Below are 22,126 nucleotides of genomic sequence, written 5' to 3' on the forward strand. Positions count from 1 at the left end.
CCAAGGATCCCTCTCCCCAGCACTCAGCAGAGCCAGGACTTCCTGCCTTTGGATGAGTTGACCTGTGTCTGTCCCTCCCAGAGGGCGGTCTGCGTGCGCCCACCTCGGGGCTGTGCACATTCCCACTGACCCGGAGTCTTCGTAGACAAGGGCAGAAAGACCCACAGCACAGAGTTAGCTGAGCGAAATCTGGGTCTTATTTTGCTATGTGCACATCTATATTTTCTATTTTTTCTACAATGATCACATATTTCTTGTATATAGAAAGGAAAAAATAAAACTGTAATATTTTCCTATGTGAAAATATTTTCCATCTTTTTCCAGATGTGATTCCCTGGGAACTGTGGAGACATATAGCAATGGCTCTATGGTTAGATACAGGGGAAAAAAATGAGTGCAAAATACGTCGTTTTACAGCTATGCATTGAGCAATCAGTTTCACAGTAGAAAGCCTCATTTTTGTACATTTTGTTGTTGACAGCACTTTTCATTACACGGAACGATCTTTGAAGCTGGCCCTCCCCTCAAAGCCTGCAAAGGTGGGCTCCCCCTTGCTGGTGCGCAGAGAGGTGGGAAAGCCCAGGGGAGGGGAGGAGGTGGGAGAGGCCTGACCCCACTGACCCCCTGTTCCGACCACCCCTTCCTGGAGCCGCAGACAGGCCCTGGGGCCAGCATCAGTCACACCTGCAGAGGTGAGTCATTCGTTTAAGATGGGAGGGGTTGGGTGGAAGTAGGATGGGCCTGGAGGGCGGGTGAGATGGGAGATGCAAGAGCCCCAGCCCTTCAAATTCCTGCCCCCGGAGCAGGGCTTTGGCCCCACTGTCAGATGGACTGATGGACAGGCAGATGGAAGGATGGACCACGAGGTGCAGGAAGGGATGCCATCAGGACCCAGGACATGTCTGCCACACACATGAACATACCACACGCACAGCCGCGTGGACACAGCAACAGGCACACATGCATGCATCATACATAGTCACCAAAACACACGACACACGCTTGCACAAACACAGCACATAGACAGATGCCCCCACCCCCACTGTACAAACGCCCATCAGACACAGACACACACACCACATGAACCCCTCCATCCACATGTGAAACAGAAGTTTGGCCAAAGAGAGTGTGCTAATCATTTGTACTCTATGCTGTTCTCTTTCGTTTTAAAAAATATGGGCCACAGCCCTGCAGGTTGACTTCTCTTCCCTTTGTGGACCACGAACACCCTTCTCATCCAATCTGGAGAAGGACCCCAGGTGCACAGGCAGACCATGATGGAGGGGCCAGGCGGGCAGGGCCAGGGGTCTTTGAAGAGGAAGGGGGGAAGGAGGAGGTGACACACCCCTCTGCTGCTGGGGGAGAGCCAGCCAGCAGACAGGAAGGGGTGCTGAGGACAGCTGTCGGGCTGTCAGGAGGGTCCCGGAGAAGCGCCCGGGCTGCCAGGCTCAGGGAGGCGGTGGTGGAGAGGGCCAGGAGTGGGTAGATGTTCGAGGTGTGTGAGAGGGGCACATGGGTAAAGCTGCCCGGTCGGGGAGGAGGGCACCCGCTTGGCCAGGCCAGGGACTTGGACTCTGGGCTGGAGAAGCTAAAGTCAGTGGTTCAGGGGATGCGTCCAGCGCCATGCGCTAGTGGGTGGGTTGTGGGGGAGAGGGAAGTGTAGAGAGGTGAGGCAGGCGGGAGTCTACACTGCAGACACTGCTCAGGGGTCCAGGCAGGAGATGAACTCGGTCAGGAAGGGTCAGGGAGGGAGAATCCAGAAGGCTTAGCAAAAAGTTCCTGAGCCCAGGGCCATGGGTCCGGGGGGGCCGAGGTCCAGGGAAACGCGCTTGACTGGAAGACTGGGTGTGAGGGGCTGTCCTGGAGAGGCCTGTTGGCGGGTCTGAGGACAGGACCCCTTGCACAGCGGCCCGGAGGAAAGAGCCCGAGGCCTGCGGTCAGGTGGGCGTTCAGAGCACCGGCCTGAGGAAATGGACCCAGAGCGGCCATAACTCCGGGAGCCGCGGGGAGCTGGGAAGGGGCAGCGGGGCCTCCGAAGGGAGCGGGGCCTCCTGGGCCAGGTTCTGGGGGCAGGGGCGCGCCCGGGTGGGGCGGGCTGGGCTTCTCACCGCCCCTCGCGTCTCTTAAAGTGGGGGCAGGACCCCACGGGGGTTGGCGGGGGACGCGCGTGGGAGTGGGCGGGCCGGGGGAGCGCTACCGTCTGGGCCCCGAGCCCGCGGGGGCGGCGAGGTGTATACGCCGTCAGGGCGCGGCCTCTGCGCCCACGAGGCTGGGCAGAAGCACCCAGCTTCCTCCTCCGCCATCCGCCGTCCCCTGGAGATAAACGTCTTTGTTCAAATCGCCCGCCTTCCCGCTGCCCCCACTGGACTCGGGGCCTGAGAGCGAATCCCCCTAGGGGCCGCGGAGGACACCTTCCCGAATAAATGCGGGCTAACACGTTGAGTGTCCTCGGCCGTACCCGGGTTTCGGAGCCCGGACCCCACGTGCCGCCTCGCGCAGCGGCAGCAGGCAGCTCCCTCTGGGGGTGCGGGCCGGGGCGCGCTGGGGACCGGGGCCGGGGAGAGAACCACCCCTGGCTGCTGGGACCCGGGGCAGCGGCCAGTCACCGATTGCCCGGTCCGCACCCCATCTGCGCCGGGTTTGTCCCTGGGTCCCCGCACCCTCCCCGCTCACCGCCCGGTCCCCGCCCCGCGTAGGTCGCTCCCTGCGCCCCGGGCCCTGCGCCCCGCCCCCTGCCAGTCCCTGGCGGCCCGTTTCCTCCGCCCCGCCCTCTGCGCCCCGCCCCCTGCCGGTCCAGGGCGGTCCGTCCCGGCGCCCCCGCTCCCTGCCGGTCCCCCGCCCCATCGCCCCGCCCCCTGCCCGCCCCCTGCCCGTCCCCGGCGGCGGCCGGAGCGCGGCGGGCCGAGCGGGCGCACCGCGGCTGAGGGCGCAGCATCCGCGGCGCAGACTGTCCGGCCGGCAGAGATGGCGCCGAGGTGGGGGCCGCGGGGCGGGCGGGGGCGCGGGGTCGCACGGGCGGGCGGGGGACGCGCGCGGCGCCCTAACTGGTGGCCTGTCGCCCGCAGGTGGCTCTGGCTGCAGCCGCGGCGGCGGCGCCTCCTGGACGTGCTCGCACCCCTGGTCCTGTTGCTCGGGGTCCGCGCGGCCTCCGCGGAGCCAGGTAAGACCCGCCGGCGACGCGAAAGTTGGCGCGCCACGCCCGCCCGCCTCCGGCCGCTCCTTGTGCGGTGTCCGGCCGGTCCCAGCGGGGCGGCGGCCTCCTCACCTCCAGCTCATCTCGGCTTCGGTCCCGGGACGCGGCCCCAGCTCTGCCCACGCGCGCAGGTGGCCGGCGGCCGGCGGGGAACGGGGTCGGGCCGGGGCCGCGCGTCCCGAGGGCCCCGCGCCGGCCATTCATTCTCTGGCTGCGGGGGTTCGTGCCCCCTCGGCCGCCGCGGGACCGAGGAGCGGGCTGGCCTGGGGGTCGTGCAGGCGGCCTGCGACCCGAGTCCCTCGCGTTGTGAGCAAACTTCGGCGACTCCGCGGGGAAGTTGGTGCGCTCGGCGGACCGCTCTGCCGGCCGAGGGCCAGCGAAGGGCTGGGGCTGTGGTCGTGGTGGCGGCTGCTCCACGCGCGGTGGCTCCAGAGACGCTGGGCCACCCGCCGCCCTCCCTCCCGCCGGGCCTGTGTCGCCGTCACTGGCCTCGTCCCTCCCAGCGCCTGAGCGGCCACAGTGGGTCGCGCCTCCCGGCCCCGGAGTGGCCGCGCGGTCCGGCAGGTCTCCTGGGCAGACGGTGCCGCACCGAGCGCCGTCGTGGAGTTCCCAACCTGTTGAGGCAGAACCACCCGGTTCCCCCGGGGCCAGCCTTTGTGCGCCGCCCCGGCCGCCAGGCCTCTGTCCCCGCGCCCGCCGCGGTGTCGGGTTGCGCGCGGTCCCCTTTGATGCGGCCGGGCGCCGAGCGCAGTCGCCCAAGAACAATGCGCAGAAGTCCGTTGTCGGCCGGCACCGCCGCTTTCCCGCGTGGACAGTCAGCTGTGCGGCAGGAACGCCGCCGAAACTCTCTTTGCCACCAGCTTCTGGGACCCTGTCCCTAACCACGCGGCCGGTCAGGTCCTCTTCCCGGGAAGCCCAACAAAGGCAGGGGAGGAGGTGGCGAGGGGGGAAATGCCAGACCCCAGGGGGGCCGCCACCGCCAGAGTCCTGGGTTCATCGCAGGTAGAAACAGAAGGCGGTGCCCTGTGGCTGCTTCCAGGCAGCCCTCTCATCGGAGGGAGAGCAGGAGGATGTTGACCGTGGTCGCCTCGGAGCGACACACCTGCTGCCACTGCTGGCGAGAAGGAGGGACCTGACTGGAGGGAACTCGTTCTGGGGAGAGAGAAGTTATGATTTGTTTCATTGTTTCCATTCGGTCAGTCACCAGGTTTAATAGCTGCAAAGACTTTTTACAAACTAACTACCTTATAAATAAGATCTGCTGAGAAGCACCTGTTGGCTGGAGAGCAGATAATTCCTAATTTATTTGTGTTCACTCCAGGGAATATTTAGAGAGCTGTTTGTCCTTACCTGCTTCTGTGGTGCCTGGGTTCTTACTGACCACCCCGGGCCACATCACGCCGTTAATCATGGCCTCAGGGCCAACCCCTCAGACTGCTAGCTGCTCTGGGGATGCTGATGCCCGCAGGGCCCAGACCTGACTGGGGCTGCATGTGTGGGAATTGGGAAGTCTGGGGTCTCTTTTATCATCATGGAACCAAGAGGAAAGTGGACACTGGAGCGCCCAGCTCCCGAGTTTGTCCTCAAGGAGTCGAGCATAATGACTTGTCTGCCTTAGAGTGGGAAGTGTGAACCAGGTCAGTGAGCATCAGCGGGACGAAATCTCGAGATCTAAGAGTAAGCTGTTTGAGTGAATGCAGACTTCCAGTTCTCGAAGTGGTGTGTGTGTTATCTTGCGTCCCACCATGTGGCTGCAGCCGGGGTTGCGCAGCCCGTGGGGGTTGCGCAGCCCCTGGTCCTATGGGAAGGAAGGCCGAGTCCGAGGTGCCTGATGGAATGCGGCGTCTCTGTACCCTGGAGGCTAAAGCAGGAAGCAGACGCAGCAGGGGCTGTGTGCTGCCCACCCGCCCCTCCCCCTCTCAGGAGAATTCGGATTCCATTCCCTGCTGGGACCAAGTCCCCTCGAAATGGGATGAAAACCACCCCTCCGGGTGTTACTGGAGAAGAGCTGCTGTGTGTGACACCCTGACTTAGCAGGGGCTTAGTTTGTTCTAGAAACCCTTGGAAGTCGTCCTTGGGAATCAGAGGCTTCAGGCTCAGCTTGCTGATGTGCAGATTTTTTTCTGACCAGAAATGATGCACCTTTCTATATCTGTGTCTGTGCTGCGCTTGACCAGAAAGAGAAACTCCAAAAAATAGTCCTCGGCTGTTTTGTTTTCGGATTGGTCGCTGTGATTCTGATGCTCTTCAGTGGCATTTTCTGCGTTTCCCTCCTAACCAGAAAGCTGGTGGCACCATGGCTGAGTGGTCCTTAGGGCCCTGGGGGCTCAGTGCTGCCTGCAGCCCCTGCCTGGTGGGTGTCTGTGGACCCACGTGTGGTGAAGGGCCTTCCACCCGTGGGAAGTGTTTGTGAGTCAGTCCTTCCGAGTCAGGGCTGAGGAAGAAGCACTGTGTCCCGCCGACATTTGCAGGATGCTTTGCACCACGAGGATCTTGTCTCTGGCTCGTCCCCCATGTGACCTGTCAGCTCCCCCACCCCCGCCTGTACATCCCGCCCCCTCTCACCACTAGGACTTCCTGCTCTCTGTCAGTTGGCATAAAGCCAAGTGGCCAGGCTGAGTGCAGGGTCCCTGCCCCTCACCCCGGCTTCCCTCGGTGGGCCTGCTAGGAGTGGGCTCGGACAGGACATCACCAAGGCCCTGGGCCCCACCACACGTGGGTGTCCATCCTCCTGGGTGCATGCACCTGGGTGCTGCTGGACCTGAGCTGAGGGGAGCGCGCTTGTCCACTGCAGGCCTGTTTCTGGGAGAAGCTGCTGCCCAGGCTCACCCACTGGGAAGTCTTCAGGATTCAGGGGCAGCACCTCCGAAGACAGTTTTGAATTTCAGCAGAACTTGTTTTTCAGGGTACTCCTGTTTTCCCTTAAAAGAAGGAGGAGAGGGGGGAATCCTGTGCAAGAAACCTAGGAGTGTGGCTGACTCCATCCAGAGCACGCGGCCGAGGGCTTCACCTTCAAATACTCATGCACACGCATAAATGTGCACACACGCATGCACACACATGCATGCTCATGTACTTGCTCTCTCTCCACCAAAAGTGCCTCTTTCTTTCTTCACCCGGATTATTGAAAAGGTTGGGTTCTCTGGGCCCCTGGGAGCGCTGGAGGGGCCTGTGTGGTGTCCAGCCCTGTCCTCTGGTGTGGGTCACCGCCCTCTCCTGAGACAGCTCCAGGGCTGCAGAGGGCAGACCTGGGGGCCGAGCTGGGATGGGGAGCTGCCCCCCAGGGACTGCCCAGAGGGAGGAGTCCCCATGATGATCCCACCGCTCAGCTGTCTGTCCAGGGTGGCGGTGACCTGGTGCTTCTCAGGAATGTGCTGTCCACCCACCCCCTGAACGGGGCTCCATCAGACTCTCCAGGCTGTCGGGTCAGGACATGCCAAGCCCCTCCAGGGCCCAGTGATGGAGTGTGTGTTGGAGACCCTAGCCCACCATGGCACTTTCTGGGTAAGGACTGGGTCTCCCCAGAACTCACAGCTGGTGAGTGATGGGATGGGGGAAAACGCAGTCTTCTGATTTGATGTCCAGCGAGCCTCTTCTCCTGAATGGCCTGAGGGCTGCTGGGAAGGGCAGTCGGCTGAGGCAGGCTCCAGGACCGGGGCTGGCTTCCCCTCAGCATTCAGGGATCAGAGAGGGCATGGCACGGGGCGAGCCGGTCCTGCTGCAGCTGTGGCTGATGAGCAGCCTGCAGACCAGCTCTGTCTGCAGTGGGTCGGCCATCACCCCGTGGCACAGGCCCATCTGTAGCCCTGGTCAAGCTGTGGCTGCCCAGCTGCCTGGGAGGGCCGATCACAGATATCACACTCTCACATTGGCCCTGTCCTCGGAGACTCTGGTTAATTGTGAGAGAACCAGACAAAGTGCCCAGCAGAGGGGCCCCTCTCCAGAGAACAGCTGACCAAGCACCAGCTGGCTGGTGTCTTCAGGTGGACATCACAGGACCCGACACGTAAAGCTCCCCGAAACTTGATGCTGTTGGTGAGGTGGTGGTTACTAGTGCCGTCCAGTGGATTCTGAGTCTAGCGCCCCTGCGCACAGCAGAGTGGAGCCCTGCCCTCTTTCTCCACCATCTGCTCACCTTCTAGGGCTGTATCAGACGATGCTCTGCTCCTATTCATAGGGTTTTCATGGCCAGTTTTTTTGGAAGTAGGTAGCCAGGTCCTCCTTCCTAGCCTGTCTGAGTCTGGAAGCTCTGCTGAAACCTGTCCACCATGAGACCCTGCTGGTATTTGAAATCCTGGTGACGTAGCTTTCAGCATCACAGCAACACACAGCCACCACAGTATGACAACCGACACACGGGTGGTGTGGTTCCCTGACCAGAAGTGAACCTGGGCTGCAGCTGTGAGAGCACCAAATCTTAACCACTAGACTGCCAGGGCTGGCTGGTGAGAGGGGAAGGGTAAAATATTGAGAAAATTATAATAGATGTCCGGCATGCTTGCAAGATAATTAAATTTGGTACATTTTGACAGCAGTGGCCCAGAAAAGCAATGAGAACAGTTGGGGGGTGCCGCCAGTGTGCTCTGGGACCTCCACAGCCCTGCCCACCTTGGTAGTCCCGTGGCTTCTCTCGCCCCCAGGGCCTCCCAGCCCTGATGGTTTAGGGTCTGGGACTAGTCCTCTGCCAGGCCGGGCCCCTTCCTGAGAATCACTGGGCCTCCAAGCTCCTCCCTGTCTCCTGCTGTTCTGGGAAGGAGCCTATGTTAGGGCTGGTCGGCGCAGGCCTGGCCCCTTCCTGAGGCAGCAGAGGGCCTGGGGCAGCTGGGCCTGACCCTGCGGCACCACCTCCCCTCACTGCCTCGGTTCCTTCCCCAACCTGGGGCATGAATAGCTCCTTTTTCCCTGGGTGCTGTGAGCAGCAGGTGGTCGTTTTGTAAAGCCCTTTACACCACACACTGTGCATGACCTACGTTTGTGTTTTTATCCCGTACATTGTGTCTTTACATCAACACATTGTATCTCTGCACCGCACACTGTATCCTTGCACCAGCTACTGTATTGCTCGGGGAGATAGGAAGCCCCCAGCGGGCAGGGCGCTTTTTCTCTGCTGCTCCTGGCATGGCCCATGCTCGTGGGGGCTGAAGGAGTGATGCTGGCTGGCCAACAGGCAAATGCTTTCGATTGGCGGGTCTGGGCCACTGCAGAACGCCGTCAGCAGGAGCTTTTGATCAGGGATGCGCTGAGTCAGATGAAATTTGGAGGCTGCAGGGCAGTGTCTGTGTTCCGCCCGCCGCGCCTGCAGGAGCGTGTCCTGCCTCCCCACCTCCTCTGGCACAGCAAGCCCCAGCATGGCCTTCTGGCTGTCTTCAGCGAGAGCCCCAGAAAGGAGAACTTGTCCACAGGCCCGTACATCTTTCTGGAATTTCATGCCGGCAGACAGGTCACTCCTGGGCTGATCCCCCGTGATGGGGCAGGATGGGGCAAGGGCACCCAGCACTGAGCTGGGGTGGCTGGTGGGGCTCTGGAAGACCACGGGGCTCTGTGGTAGGCACAAGCGAGTGCTGGGTCCAGCTGGCCCCGACACAGGCCGGGGGTCAGGGTGGACCTTTATAGGGTGTTTTTCTCAGAAAGGACATGAGACCAGAGCCAGAGGCTTGAGGGTGGTGCTGGAAGGGGACTGGGTAGGCCCTGAGAGTGCTGAGAGGTGGGTTACGTGGCAGAGCCTGGATCTAAACTGCAGAGACCATGTGGGTTGGTTTTGGTGGAGCCTGGACTGGAAGTTTGCAGATCTCATGTGCTATTTATTTATTTTTTTATTTATTCAGTCAGTCATTTAATTTTGGTCTGAAGTATTCCTTTTTACATTTTTGCACTGTTTTTTTTTTTTTTTGAGTCGATTCAAAATTAGCCACAGTTAGGCCTCCTCTGTTTTGAATTCAAGTTTAGAAATCTTCAGACAGTACCGGGTTCTGGCAGCTGGGTCTCCTCTGTCTGCAAAGAACCTGCTAGCAGAGTTGGGGCGAGAGGCGCCCTTCAGCCCCGGGGTGACCTGAACTGATGAGAAGGCGGCACTGGGAGGACCCGGTGTGAGTGAGCGCCTGCTGTGCATGGCGAGCTTCTCAAGTCCTGGGAGGAAGGCTCAGAAGGAGGGGCCTGTTCAGCTGCCCGGGAGGCGGGGCCTGGATGCGCCTCAGCCCGGATCTGAACCCGGATGCCCCAGGGCGTCCCAGGTGAAGAGAGGCCTTTCTTCCGCATTTCCATTCGGACAACTGAGGCCTCATCTTGGGAGGCATCTCACGTTTTACGTGGATGCTGCTGCTGATGGTGCAAGCTGGAAACAGTTGGGCCCTGCCCTGTGCCGTCGGGAGGATAGGGGCATGGGGGGGTGGGGGTGGCACAGTCCCGGGACCCTTGGCAGACTGCCCAGCCAGGCTAGCAGAGACCTAGCCACCCAGCAGGTCTGATGCAGAGCGGGCCTCGGGGAGGAAGGAGATCCCCCGAGGTCGCCCTACCTTCCCCTGAGGTCCTCTAGTCCTGGACCAGCCAGTTGACCCCATGGAGCCAGTGTCTGGCCTCTTCTAAGCTAGGGCTGAAGAGGCTGCTGGGGTCAGAGGCTGGGAATTGGGGGCCAGCCTTACTGGAGAACTTCAGAAGGCCTTACTTTCACCCCTGGCTGGCCCAGGCTGGAGGTGACGGGTGGTGAGGCCAGCCATCCTGCTGGTCCCTCGGGTGAGCTTGGCCTCCTGGCCTCTTTGTCCCTGGACTGTTCACTTCTCTCCCAGGTGCATCTTTGGCACCTTTTGTGCAAGGCACCCTGCCTGCCCCGAAAGGCAGGAAGGTGGACAGCAGTGGGTCCCCGGGTGCCGGCCCAGGCGATGAGTGCACGGTGGGGAGGGCAGTGCAGACCGTTGTCTCCCAGGCAGGTGAAGTGCATGCACCGTGTGGTCTGCATCCATCTAGCGCTCCGTGTTCTCGTGCTGCTTGGGACCCCCTCGCCGGTGCTGGGACTGAGTGTGGGGCTGCGTCTGGGGACCTTCCGGAGCAGGAGGGCATCCTCCAGATGGGCAACGTTAATTTACAAGTGGCTTTCCAGCCCCAACCACCAGGACTGGGCTCTGTCACTTTAGAAATCTTGCTGATTTGATGCAGTCACGCGCCACTTAATGATGGGGATGAGTTCTGAGAAACACGCCATGTGGTCGTATAACTGTCGCAGGGTGCACTTACACCAATCTAGATGGTACAGCCTCCCACACACCTAGGCCGTGTGGTACTGATCTCACGGGGCCACCATCGTTGACTGACTCATCGTGATGCGGTGCCTGACTGTGTGTGGAAAATACCGTCTCAGCGTTCTGTGTTGTACACTTTCCGTGGCTGGTGAGCGTGGATATTCTAAGGTGTTACTCAGCCGTTGTGTTTCTCCTGGCGACTGCCATGCGTCTCTCTTGCTGTGCTGTCTTTCCTCATTGCTTTTGTCTGTTTGTGGTGTCAGTGGTTGAAGGGCGCGTTTTGCCTATTTTTCTAGTTTGTGGTCACCTTTAACTGGGGATGTGGCATTTCTTACAGCATGGAGTTGTTTCCTCTTCACTTTTACGGCCTCTTCCTTGAGAGGTGGGACACTGGAGTGAGGAGCACACTCAGGGAGCCCACCGCCTGGGGCTCATCGAGTCACAGGGACGATGAGGGGTAGTGAGGACCCCGTGAGTGAAGGTGTGCAAGGCCAGTGAGCAGTGCATGTGGGGAGGGCCACTCACTATCTGTTAGCTGTTATCTTCTTTACTCCGCCTTTGTGGATTTGGAATTGGAGCCAGTCCTTGCAGAAAATAATGATGGAGTCACTTAATGGTGGAATATTACAGCCGGCAGGCAGCCTGGCCAATGTGTAGCCTTCCATTTTGTGTTCCTGGATGGGACCCCGTCCACTGTGATGGTTGAGAGCCCAGGCTCCAGATTTTAATTCTAGCTCGGCCCCTGAGCACTGTGTGACCCTGGGGATGTTACTAACCCTCCCTCTGCCTCAGTCTCTGATCTGAAATGAGGACAGTGGCTCCTCGTGGGCATGACAGCACAGTGGTGCACTGTGGGGTTGAAAAGGAGTTCCTGCAGGGAGCACACATCACACATCAGCCTCCTGAGATGTATCCCAAGAACCCCTCGCTAGGCTCTGGGGACACCATGATGGGGATGCCCAGTGGTCAGGGCCAGGCCTGGCAGGAGAGCCTGGTGTGCACCGTGCGCAGGACCTGGGTCCACGTGTTTCTCACTTGGCCATGGGCTGTGCCTGCTGAAACGGTTATTTACATCCGACAGAGCAGCGCCCCCCCACCCTCCCAGGGCCTCCAAGTGCTCTTGGCCTCGCCCCAGCGTGTCGTGCCCACCGCAGTCCTGTCAGGGGGTCCAGGGTCACTGCCCTGCCTCTGCTTGCTGGGTTTGTCACAGGGCCGCTGTAATTTAAAAGCCTCTCCCTCTGACGTTCTCCCAGGCTGTTGGAGACTCCGCAGAAGGTCAGCCTCGCATTCTCTGTGAGCCGGCAAGCGGGCCAGGAGCTTTCCGGGAGACAGGCCGGTTCCAGATCGAGGCCCCGTCCGTGCTGTGGCGAGCTTGAGAGGGCTCAGAGGGGAGAGCTCAGAGGACGGCGTTCACTTCCTTTCTGTCATCTGTCACCTCAGCTTCCAGCCGGGAGGAAGGGAAGTGGCTGATGCTACCCCTGCGCCCGCCTGCAGGGTCCTCCCCACCCATCCTGGGCGCTGAGGAGGGTAGAAGCCCCTCCAGCTTCCACCCCAGGGCGCCCGGGCACCTCCCCCAGGGGCCGCCTGCTCAGACACCGGCCCCTCACGTGTGGCCTGAGGGTGTTTAAAGGCAGGGGCCCTAGGAAACCCTGGATGGGATTGGAGGGGCTCCGCCGCCAGGCAGCAGATGCCCCGTGGAGCCAGCCCATGATGGGGCGGGAGAGGCTTTCTCTGATGGAAATTCTTGTTTTAGCCGAACCTCTCCTTGCCCCCAAAGCATGTTCACTCCTGGCACTGAACCGTCTCTGCCCTCCGAGCCTCTCGGCCCCTCTGGGTGGGTGGCCCCTTCTGAGCCCAAGAAGCACCTCCAGACCCCGGGCCCTCCTGCCCACTTCAAGCTTCTGGCTGTCACTCTGCTCACTTCCTTGGGCCCCGCCGAGGCTGTGGGGTGGCGGCGCCCACTCCAGCAGGCAGTGTCGGCAGTGACCTCTGATAGCCTGTGCCTGGTGTCTTGTCCTTGTCTCCCCATGGCACTGAGGGGGCCCCATCTCGATCCAGGGTCACCAGTCCCCTTGGGGCAGCCAGGACCTTCCTGCGTCCTGGCTAAAATGAGCCTCGGCCCGCGGAGGACTCGGCCCAGCCAGAGTGGACCCAGAGTCTGCGCTGCTCTGGTTGTCATTCGTAACCTTATATTGTGAAGATGGTTTGGATTGCCCCGGAGGTTTGCAAACCAGAAAGAAGACATCACCCATCCTAGATGGAGCCCATCCTAACACAAGCTTCCCTGTCACCGTGGGAAGCCGGCCTTTTAAACAGACCTGGGCCGCCCTCCCTGTCGACTCCAACCCCGGCCTGGCCCTGTTTGTACGGCTCCTCTCTCCAGCTGCCTTACGTGTATAAAGCACTTTGCAGGTGCAATTAAAGCTCTTGAGCTGGGGCAGTGGCCCCTGATGACACAGGTGGGCCCCACGTGTAATCCTGGTGTCCTAATAAGGGGTAGGGGAGGCGGGAGGGTCAGAGTCAGGAAAGGAAATGTGATGATGGCAGCAGAGATCGGAGCCAGAGCCTGGAAGAGGGAACGCCGCCGGCTTTGAAGCTGCAGGAAGGGCCACGAGCCAAGGAGCCCAGGCAGCTTCTAGAAGCCGGACCGTCAAGGAGACAGCTTCTAGAAAGGAAGGCAATCGGCCACCACCTTGGTTTTAGACTTCTGACCTCCAGAACTGGGAAGGGACAAACTTGTGCTCTTTTAAGCCACTAACTTTGTGGAAATTTGTTGCCGCAGCCGTAAGACACTGCAGCATATGGCGAGGTCACAGAAAGGGGCGAACTGTGGGAGCCGGGAGTGGTGTGGAACCCTCTGACGTGCTCTGCGGCCTCGGTCCTCCCGGCTGTGTGGACCCCTGCCTGGGCTGTCCTTCCTGACCCTGGTGGCCCCTGAGGTCAGCCCCTCTCATCCTGCGCCTCTAGCACCCCTGGGCCATGGCTCTCTAGGGAGAAGGTAGAGATGGGGCCCCGGCCCTAGGAACTTTCCAGAGCTCAGTGGGGCCTCCTGTTCTCAGGCCCCCAGGATGACCTCTTGGCAGACCCTGGGTGGCAGTGAGGGGCTCACACATGCCGGGGCTGGGCTGGGGAACGGCTGACGGAGGGGCTGTCTCTGGCCACAGTGAGTGTGGAGGGGTGGGAAGCCCGAACAGGGGAGGGAGGCCTTGGGGCTGAGAGCAGGTGAGTGGGGGCGGGTCTGTGACAGTGGGACGTCCTGCCAGGGTAGGGTGCTGCCTGCTGTCATCAGACACCTGGTGCGCGGGGGGCTTTCCTGGGACCCTGGGCCTTCGCAGGGTGGCAGGCAGGCGTGCGTTATCATCCACAAGGTCACACAGCAGCCCACTCTGTTAGATTTTTGGAGAACAAGGCAAATGGTCCCACAGCAGTTTCCCAGAAAGTGCCATTTGCCGCTCGCTGCCGTGTGTGGTCAAAGGATTGTCGTGAAGAAAGCTGTGTGCTGGGCAGGGTCAGCACCTGGCGTCTGTCGGGTGGATGAGAGCCTGCAGCCCTTCAGTTATCCAGGATGCTGCTGGGGGCCTTCAGTTATCCGGGATGCCCAGAGCCACTGGGACCTAGTGACTGGACTCGGTTTACTGGTGAAATCAGCTGAATTGGCCACATCCCTGAGGCCGGGCTCCTGAGACTTTCAATTCCATCTCATTTGCCTCTATATATTGGGCATGTCTGACCTGTCCTCTGGCGGGGACCTTTCCTGAGAGCTCAGGCGTTTGGCAAAAGCAACAGAGGGCAGGGCGAGCGAGCGGCCGACAGCTCAGCCTGGCCCGGCTTCGTGCCCTGTAGACGGCGAGGAATTCAGTGCAGTGCCGCGGGGCTGTGGGGAGGGCTGGGGGCTGGGCCCAGGACCTTGGGGTGCAGAGTTCCCGTCCCCTGACGCTCGGGAGCAGACAGGCCTCCCAGGGCCCCTCTGCGGGTCTGTAGGCCCGTCCCGGGTCGGGAGCAGCCAGGGCTGGGCTGGCTCCAGAGGCCACGTCCTGGCCAGACGACTGGGACGTGGGGGCCATGTCCTCTGTGAAGCCGGCCGTGCTGGCAGAGGGGATGCGGGGGCGTGAGCCCCTCCCCGAGCTGTGGGGCGGGGAGGGGGCCAGGGCAGCATTGCCCGCTCGATTTGGAAGTCCAGGTCCTGGGCAGGCCCGAGGATTCTGGGCTGCAGCGCCCGTCCTCCCTGGGTGTCACCCGGCGTCTGCCAAGGCTGGTGTATGACCTCACGCTCAGCAGACCTACATGCTGGTTGAGTTGGTGATTGAAGCCTAACTAGTTAGTAAACAATTAATAGCTGGCCTCCGGAGCTGCAGCTGCCCCCACCCCCTGGCTGGGACACAGTAGAGGGCTCGTCCTACCACCCTCCCTGCCTAGGAGTCTCTGCCTCCGTGTCTTTCTCTGCCTCAGTTTCTCAGGTGACGAGCGACATTCCTTGGTGACGTGACCCTCAGGGCTGGCAGACCCCTCGTTGCTTGTGTCTGTGAGTTCAGGTTCTGGGAGCGTCTCCTTCGCCCTTTGCCCTCCTGTTTTTGGTTCTGTTCCTGAATGCGCTTTTGCTGGGGGCTTCGCTGAGCGATGGGGAGCGGCTCCTTTCTCTCGGCTGCTGGCGCCTCAGGAGATGTTGCTGGGATGTCACTTCCTGTGGGAGACTGTGTATCCGGGGAGCCGGCACCGCCCGCACCGGCCGCTGGCTCCGGCCTCTTTTCTCATCCTGCGGCTCGGTTTCTGGAAGACAAGGGGCCCAGAGACAAGGTTGGGTCCCCACGTCGCTGCCTGGTGTCTGTCACTCGCTGTGACCGTCACTCGATGTGTCTCTGCTGAGCTCTGGACATCCCATTTTCTTTTCTCATGGTTCTTAACTTACCCTCTGGATGGCCCCATCTCTTTGCCCGGACCTTGGGGTCACCTGGTCCCCCCGGGCACTCGGGCCTCTCACTCAGGGCTATTCCTGTGTGTCTGTGTTGTCCTGGCCTCCTATGTCCTCCTGCTGCCTCCAAGGTTTGCGGAGCTCCCGGTCCCCCCAGGCCCCAGCTGGCCCCCTCCCCAGGCTGTGGAGTCTGAGCATCCCTGGGACGCTTGCCCCAGCTCCTGTGGTGTCTGCGTCCTGCCCGTGTCCTGTGCTCTTTCGTAGTTGGCACAGGCTGACCCTTGCTTTCTCCAGCCCTTTCATGAACTTTCTGACCCACCCCTGGGCTGGGGTGAGCGTCGGTGAAGACGACACACCGGCTGTGGTTTAATCCGCTCTTGCCTCAGCTTCTCTGAGTAAGTTGTCACGGTCGTGTCAACCCAGGTAAAGCTGAGCCACCTCCGGCCCGCAGCTTGCGTCACACTCAAGGACCACGATGGGAGGGGGCCACTTTGTGGGGAATACTGTCAGGGCACGAGGAGAATCCCATTGCAGGAAAGAGACTGGGGGATGCCGCCTGCCGCCTTCTCACGACCACGCACCCCCCGCTTGGCCGGTTCTGCCCTGTGCACCCTCTGCTGCCCAAGCCTGTTTTCTGGGCGTCGCAGGGTGGCCTCTGTGCGCCTGGTCAGTCCTGTGCCCAGCCCAGCAGATTGCTCACCTGGCGAAAGCCCGAACGCCCGGGAGCCGGGAAGGGCGGGAAAGTCCATTCGTGGTGGTGTCCCTGTCCTGTGAATAAAAATCCACAACATGAAGAATAGATGGGGGAGAAAATCAAATGTGCCGGGAAGAGGACTCGGCACGTGGAGTCGGGAGCACTGTGGAGATTGTCTGCGAGTCCTCTTTGTCTCCTGAAAAAGTGAATTAAGTGTTTTCGTGGCGTCCATGCAGTAATTCTGCCAACATGAAACCGCGGAAGACCAGGCTAGAGACCTGATGTCTAGCTCTTTATTGGCTGTGGACCTGACCTTCGACCCCAAGGACCCATAAAGCAGAGGCTGGTTCGGGCCTCCTCGGCTCTGTCGTCTTCGTGGACAGCTGAACTTCAGGATCCAGAACTCGTGTGGAGGGCGCTACCCTGGCTCATGGATCCTGGCCCGGTCCTCCGGGTGAGGCGGGGTCTCGGCTCGTGTCCCCAGAGCCGCTCAGTGGACAACGCGTTCCTGAGAAATATCGCACAGTGGAAGTGCCGTGGGGTTTTTATTCTTTAACTTTGTTAAAAATTTTTCTTTATTATGGAAAAACACCCAGAATGTAGAGTTTTCCACCCCAACCACTTTCCAGCGTGCAATTCTCAGTGGCACCGAGGCCGTCCACATCGAGGTGCCAACGTCACACCGTCCAGCTCCAGAACTCGCAGTGGTTTCCAGCTTGAGCTGGAAAGGCCGTGGCTCTGGGTGGAGAACGGTTCCTAAAGGCTGCATCCTCCTGGGGGGCCCAGCAGCAGCGGGCCGGCCCGCACCCTGACCTGACACCCCAGGCACGCCCCGTCTCAGGCCACTCCTCCTTGGGAGAAGGGGCCCTTCAGGCAGGTCTGTGGGAGCGCTCATGCCCGGCCTCCGGGGGCTTCCGATGATTCCTGCATGGACCCACTTGCCTGGTCACCTCGTCTCAGTGCCCGTGACCACGGAGGTGCCTGCTTGTGGGCCTCAGGGCGCCGGCCCACAATGCCCACCTGTCCCTTTGAGTAGCCCCCCTCACACACCTCCTCCTGGGCTGTCCGCTGTGCCCACGACCCAGGACCCCCGGCCCACCAGCATCCACGCTCTTGCCTGCTGTGGAGCTGAGCCAGGGCCCCTGACGGAGCTCTGCCAGGGAGGGGAGGGCCCAGGTTCCAGATGGTGGGGGGCGTGGCCTGGGGGTGTCTAGCTGTCTGCCATGTGGCCGGTGAAGGTGATGTGGGGAGCCTCCGCATTCAGGCTTCGTCATGGGATCTTAAAAAGGATCACCACCAGGCTCTGGCCTGGCCACCCTGGATGGTCCCTTTGCCACTGGTGAGGCTGAGCTCTGGTTGGCTCCTGGCGGGCACCCCAGCCCTGCAGAAGAAACCCAGATTCTGTGCGGTGGCCGCGCCCTGGTTCCTGGAGCTGGCGCTGCCCGCCTCTTGTCCCCTCCACACCCTCGGCTGCAGGGGGGCGGCTCGTGCTCCTTCCCAGGGACTTAGGGCAGCATCACCTCTCAGGGGTCCCCCCAGCTGTCTCCCCACCCTCAGCTGCAGTTTCCCAAGTCTCGCCTCTGGCCTGTGAGCCTCCAGTGCCCATGGTGCCAGCACAGACTATGCTCCATAAACTACCTGCTGTGGCCGCCTGGACAGCTGGGAAGGCACGGGATGCAGAGCCATCCGCCGAGGGAATCACCTGCCTGGACCTCGCGGGAATGGAGGCCGCGGGGATCGTGTGCAGGTCGACTTTATCATTCTCCATAAAAGACAAGTGAGGACACTGGGCTGCCCCAGGTGTCCCTTATCTTGTGTTTACAGTGACTGCCAGGTCAGAGAGCTCAGGACCCAGCTGGAGACGGCTGGCCCTGTCCTGGGGTTTCTGGGGCCGTGTTTAGGATGCACACACCTGGAGCACCCGAGTTCAGAACATTCGAGAGGGTTGAGCTCTGGGTGCCTGGTGCTGGGGCCCAGGGCCCTGCGACCCCCAGGGTGTGGCACAAGGGTAGGGCCAGCCCTCGGTAAACAGCCTGCGCCGTTCATGGGACCAGTGGCCGATCGTGAGTGCCAGCTGTGGGGCTCGAGTTTTCTCTTGGGGCTGCGGGGTGCACAGCTGCGTGAGGCTGGGGCCGGCTGCCTCCACCCCAGCTTGTGCCCTGGGGATGGGAGCACAGCTGTGCATTGGCCTGACTGTAATTTCCACGAAGCACGAGAGTTTCTCAGCGGATTTGTGTCAGCAGGTGAATGTCAGAGGCTGGTACTGCAGGACGGGCGGGCAGACCCTCCCAGAGCCTTGGCTGGGCACCGTGTTTAGGGAACGGATCTGGGGACGCCTGGTCGTACTGTGCAGTTTTCATGATTTTTGAAACAATTTCATTTTGTCAATTGATGCAAGTTGAACAGAAAGGCACACTTAGTATTTGAAACCCCGAACCATATAGGAGCACAGGAGAAGTGGGGGAGGGAGCGAGACGCCCTCTCCCCTCGCCTGCAGCCTCCCTCCCCACGGGTCACCCTGGGAACCAGCCCGCGATCGCGATCTTGCTTTCAAATACGGGTCATTTAATCTGTCCTGCGGCCTGAGGGCCGGGCCCAGGCAGTTCTGACTCAGACGAGGAGTCGTGTAGATGCTTTTATGCACGAAAAGAAGACTGAACAGATCAGCTTCTGGAGAAAAATGAAATTAGATGTAAATAGCACAATTCCCATGCCACTTGTTGGCGATCGGTTCTCATGTGCTCGGGGGGCCCACACGACCTCTGGGCTCTGCTCGAGCCACACGCCAGCCCCTAGGGGCAGGAGGCCATGTGCAGGGGCATCCAGGTCCGCAGTGGACACTGAGCACCCAGCAGGCCCCGCACCTGTTGGGTGCATTCGCAGAGCAGGTGGGGCCCCGGCCCCTGGCCTGGCCCAGGAGCTGTACCCGTCCGGCCCGCAGGGCTGTGGGCAGCCCAGAGTTAATGGAACAGCCCCCTCGGGTGCGCAGGGCCAGGGGGAGGCCATGGTCTCGGGTTCTTTCGTGGCTAATTAAAGACGTGAGGTCCCCATGGATGAAAGCCCCTTTGTGCAGGCCTGAGCTCGGCCCGCGGCTGGGCTCAGCTCCCATGGCAGCCCGGGAGCAGGTAGCGGATGGCCCTCCTGCCGCAGGAGTGTCCCACGAGGCAGCACAGCAGCTTCCTCCTTTATTCGTGCTATCAGCTCATGGCACGGACGCTTTGGGTCCCCGTTACATCTGGGGAAGGAGGGGAAAGGTCGGCCGTGCAGGCACTGATCCCGCGGGGCTGTGAGTCTCCCCCACCCGTATCCCAGCAACCGGATTACTTGGTGGGGCTGGTGTTCTGAGGCTCTGCCAGGGTGTGGGCCCGCTCCTCTGCTCTCTGGAACTTTCCAGGGCCAGCGGTGGGGAGTGGGCAGGGAAGACCTCAGGGAGAAGGCCAGCTGCCCTCAGGCTGGCCACTGAGACTTGGTGGTGCAGGCACAGGATGGAAGGGCAGGAGGAGCCACGCTCGCTGGGCCCCGGGGCTGGGGGAGGTGGGCAGTCGCGCAGTGCAGGCTCCACTGGAGGCTGTGTGGACCACACCCCAGCCCCAGGGTGTCCATCCTGCTGCACGTTCCAGCCTTTCACCTGGAAGGGACGAAGGGCACTGCTGCCCGAGACCCATCTGTGCTTCTCACCCCCATCTGCCTCCAGCCCCTGTCCACCCCCAGCCACATCCACGCCAACCCTCGTCCACCCCCAGCTCGCATCCACCCCCAGCCCCTGTCCACCCGAGCCCGCGTCCACCCCAGCCCGCGTCCCCTCCCAGCCTGTGTCCACCCGAGCCCGCGTCCACCCCAGCCTGCGTCCACCCCCAGCCTGTGTCCACCCCAGCCCGCGTCCACCCCCAGCCCCACGTCCACCCGAGCCCTGCATTGACCCGCAGCCTGTGTCCACCCTGAGCCCCATGTCCACCCTCAGCCCTGCGTCCACCCTCAGCCCGTGTCCACTCTGAGCCCCGCGTCCACCCACAGCCCACGTCCACCCTGAGCCCGTGTCTCAGCTGGAAGACTAGTCCCTCCCTGCAGCTTCCTAGTGGCATCTCCACTGGCTCCTACTTCATGTCTGGTTAGCTGGTGCCTGTGTGTGTCCCACTCAGCACCCTTGAGGCTCCTGGAGGACAGACAGACAGCTGGGCTCTGGGCGAGACTGGACTTTGTCCCTGGAAGTGTCTGGAGCCATGATGCCGGTGCCTGTTTTGTCCTTATGGAAATTTTGAGTCGTGTGCTGTGCGCTCAGTGCCCCTTGCCAAGGGACCCTGCTGTCGGCATTCGGGGAGCCCCGTGGATTCAGGGTCTGTGCCCGGCTCCCGGGGAGCATCGCAGCTGGACGTGGAGGCAGCACCTGAGTAGGAGTTGGGCTGAGCAGCAGGAATCGTCGCCTCCAGGGGCTGGTAGTAGCTGGAGGGCAGGGGGCGGAGTGAGGCCGGGTGCCGGAAGTCAGGCACCATGTCCGGAGGAGAGTAGGAGGCTGCGCTGTGGTGACAAGTGATCCTGACCTCTCAGAGCACGGCAGACAGGTCCACATGGTCGGCAGGGCCCTCTCCCGCTGACGACCGTCTTTGGGGCCTCGGTCAGGTGATGGTCCCCGCACTCCCGTTTGTCCTGTCCATCATGTGGCCCAGATGCAGCCTGGGAGGCTGGGGTTCAGGGGCCACGGAACGTTTGTGAGCCCTCATGGCCTCCTCCCGGCGTGCGAGGCCACGTGGGGCGGCCCAGCGCCCGTGCACTTGAGCCCCGGCTCCTGGCCCTTGTCCACCAGGCTCCGCAAGGGTGAGAACGGTCTGCAGCCAGCAGATTTGAAAGTCGCTCAGGAGCAGAAGCTGGAGGCTCCATTTGGCTCCTCCCTGTTCATTGATCAGAGAACTCCGCCTCCATTGGGGCTCCTGCCGGCCTCCCGTGATTTCTGCCCATGAGGGTTGTGGGGCACTGGGGGGGGTCAGCAGGCTGCATCTTTGCTCCTAGGTGGCTGAAGCCAACGTCACTGCCAGCTGCCTGCCTTGTACGGGGCCTCCCTCCCGCTGGCTCCCAGGGGTCAGCAGCCAGACGTTGCGGTCACCGGCCTCTGTGATCTCTGCCCCCGAGGCCCAGCAGCCTGCTGCCCGGGAGGTGACAGTGCACCCGTCAACAACGCCTCCTGTAGGTGTAGAGGGCGGGCAGCCACTCCTCTCAGGCCACTGCACCTTTGGGATGTCCGGCCAGTGGTGACTCTTACGCATGCCCACCACACATGTGCACACAGACACGCTCACACATGTCCACGTGCCCACCACATGTGCACACTCAGACATGCTCGCACATGTCTGTGTGCACACACTTACACACATCTACGTGCCCACCACACAAGCACACTCACCACACTCACACACATACATGTGCCCACGACACACAGACACGCTCACACACATCCACGTGCAAGCCAACACACTCACACTCACATGCTCACACATGTCCACGTGCCCACCACACACACGCACACTCATAGACATGCTCACACATGTCCATGTGCCCACCCATGCATGCATACTCACACATGCACATGTGCCCACCACACAGACACACAGACATGCTCACACTCACACAGACACACTCACAGGCTCACCCTGAGGTCTAACTTGAGTGCAGATGCCCCCAGGAGTCGGCTCAGAGGCCCTGGCACCCCCTGCTCTCCCCTCAGGCTCCCTCCCTCCTGCCTCCATCACACCCGGCATCCTGGGGACACAGGGAGGGGCTTCCTTGGCTGGTCCCCAGTCTGACCTGGAGGGAAGAGGCCACGGGCCCCTCCCTGGGGGCCCCCTTTGAGGGGGCACTTTCCCCTCCACTTCCTCCCTGCCTGGCGGACCCAACTGCCCCCAGACCCAGCACCTGCACCCTCTGCTCCGGGTACCCACCTTTCCCCCGCCTGGAGCCCTGGGCATTGGTACCCTGGCTGCCGTCCTCCTACCATGGTGGGGCCCCCTGGTACCCAGTGTTGTGCCGGGCACACAGCAGAGGCCCAATAAATGCCTCCCAAGTGGGCCTGTGGAGGGACTTTTGAATGAGGATTTTGTATGAATTAG

At 61.5% G+C, this 22,126-nt stretch overlaps 1 protein-coding gene across 4 annotated transcripts in view; it reads left to right on the forward strand.

Moving 5' to 3' along the window:
• Nucleotides 1-2,453: 2,453 nt before the first annotated feature.
• The window catches only part of COL18A1 (collagen type XVIII alpha 1 chain), a 110,707-nt gene continuing 91,034 nt past the window's right edge, over nucleotides 2,454-22,126 (forward strand). For 3 of the 4 annotated variants that reach the window (XM_070597946.1, XM_070597948.1, XM_070597949.1), the window contains exons 1-2: nucleotides 2,833-2,975; nucleotides 3,066-3,160. In XM_070597946.1, coding sequence (XP_070454047.1) covers nucleotides 2,965-2,975; nucleotides 3,066-3,160 — 106 coding nt within the window. In that variant the 5' untranslated portion in view covers nucleotides 2,833-2,964. Of the gene's footprint in view, nucleotides 2,976-3,065; nucleotides 3,161-22,126 lie in introns of all 4 variants that reach the window. The other variant, XM_070597947.1, reaches the window with a different exon arrangement.

This window comes from Equus przewalskii, chromosome 27 (genome assembly GCF_037783145.1).
Source record: "Equus przewalskii isolate Varuska chromosome 27, EquPr2, whole genome shotgun sequence".
Taxonomy (NCBI): domain Eukaryota; kingdom Metazoa; phylum Chordata; class Mammalia; order Perissodactyla; family Equidae; genus Equus; species Equus przewalskii.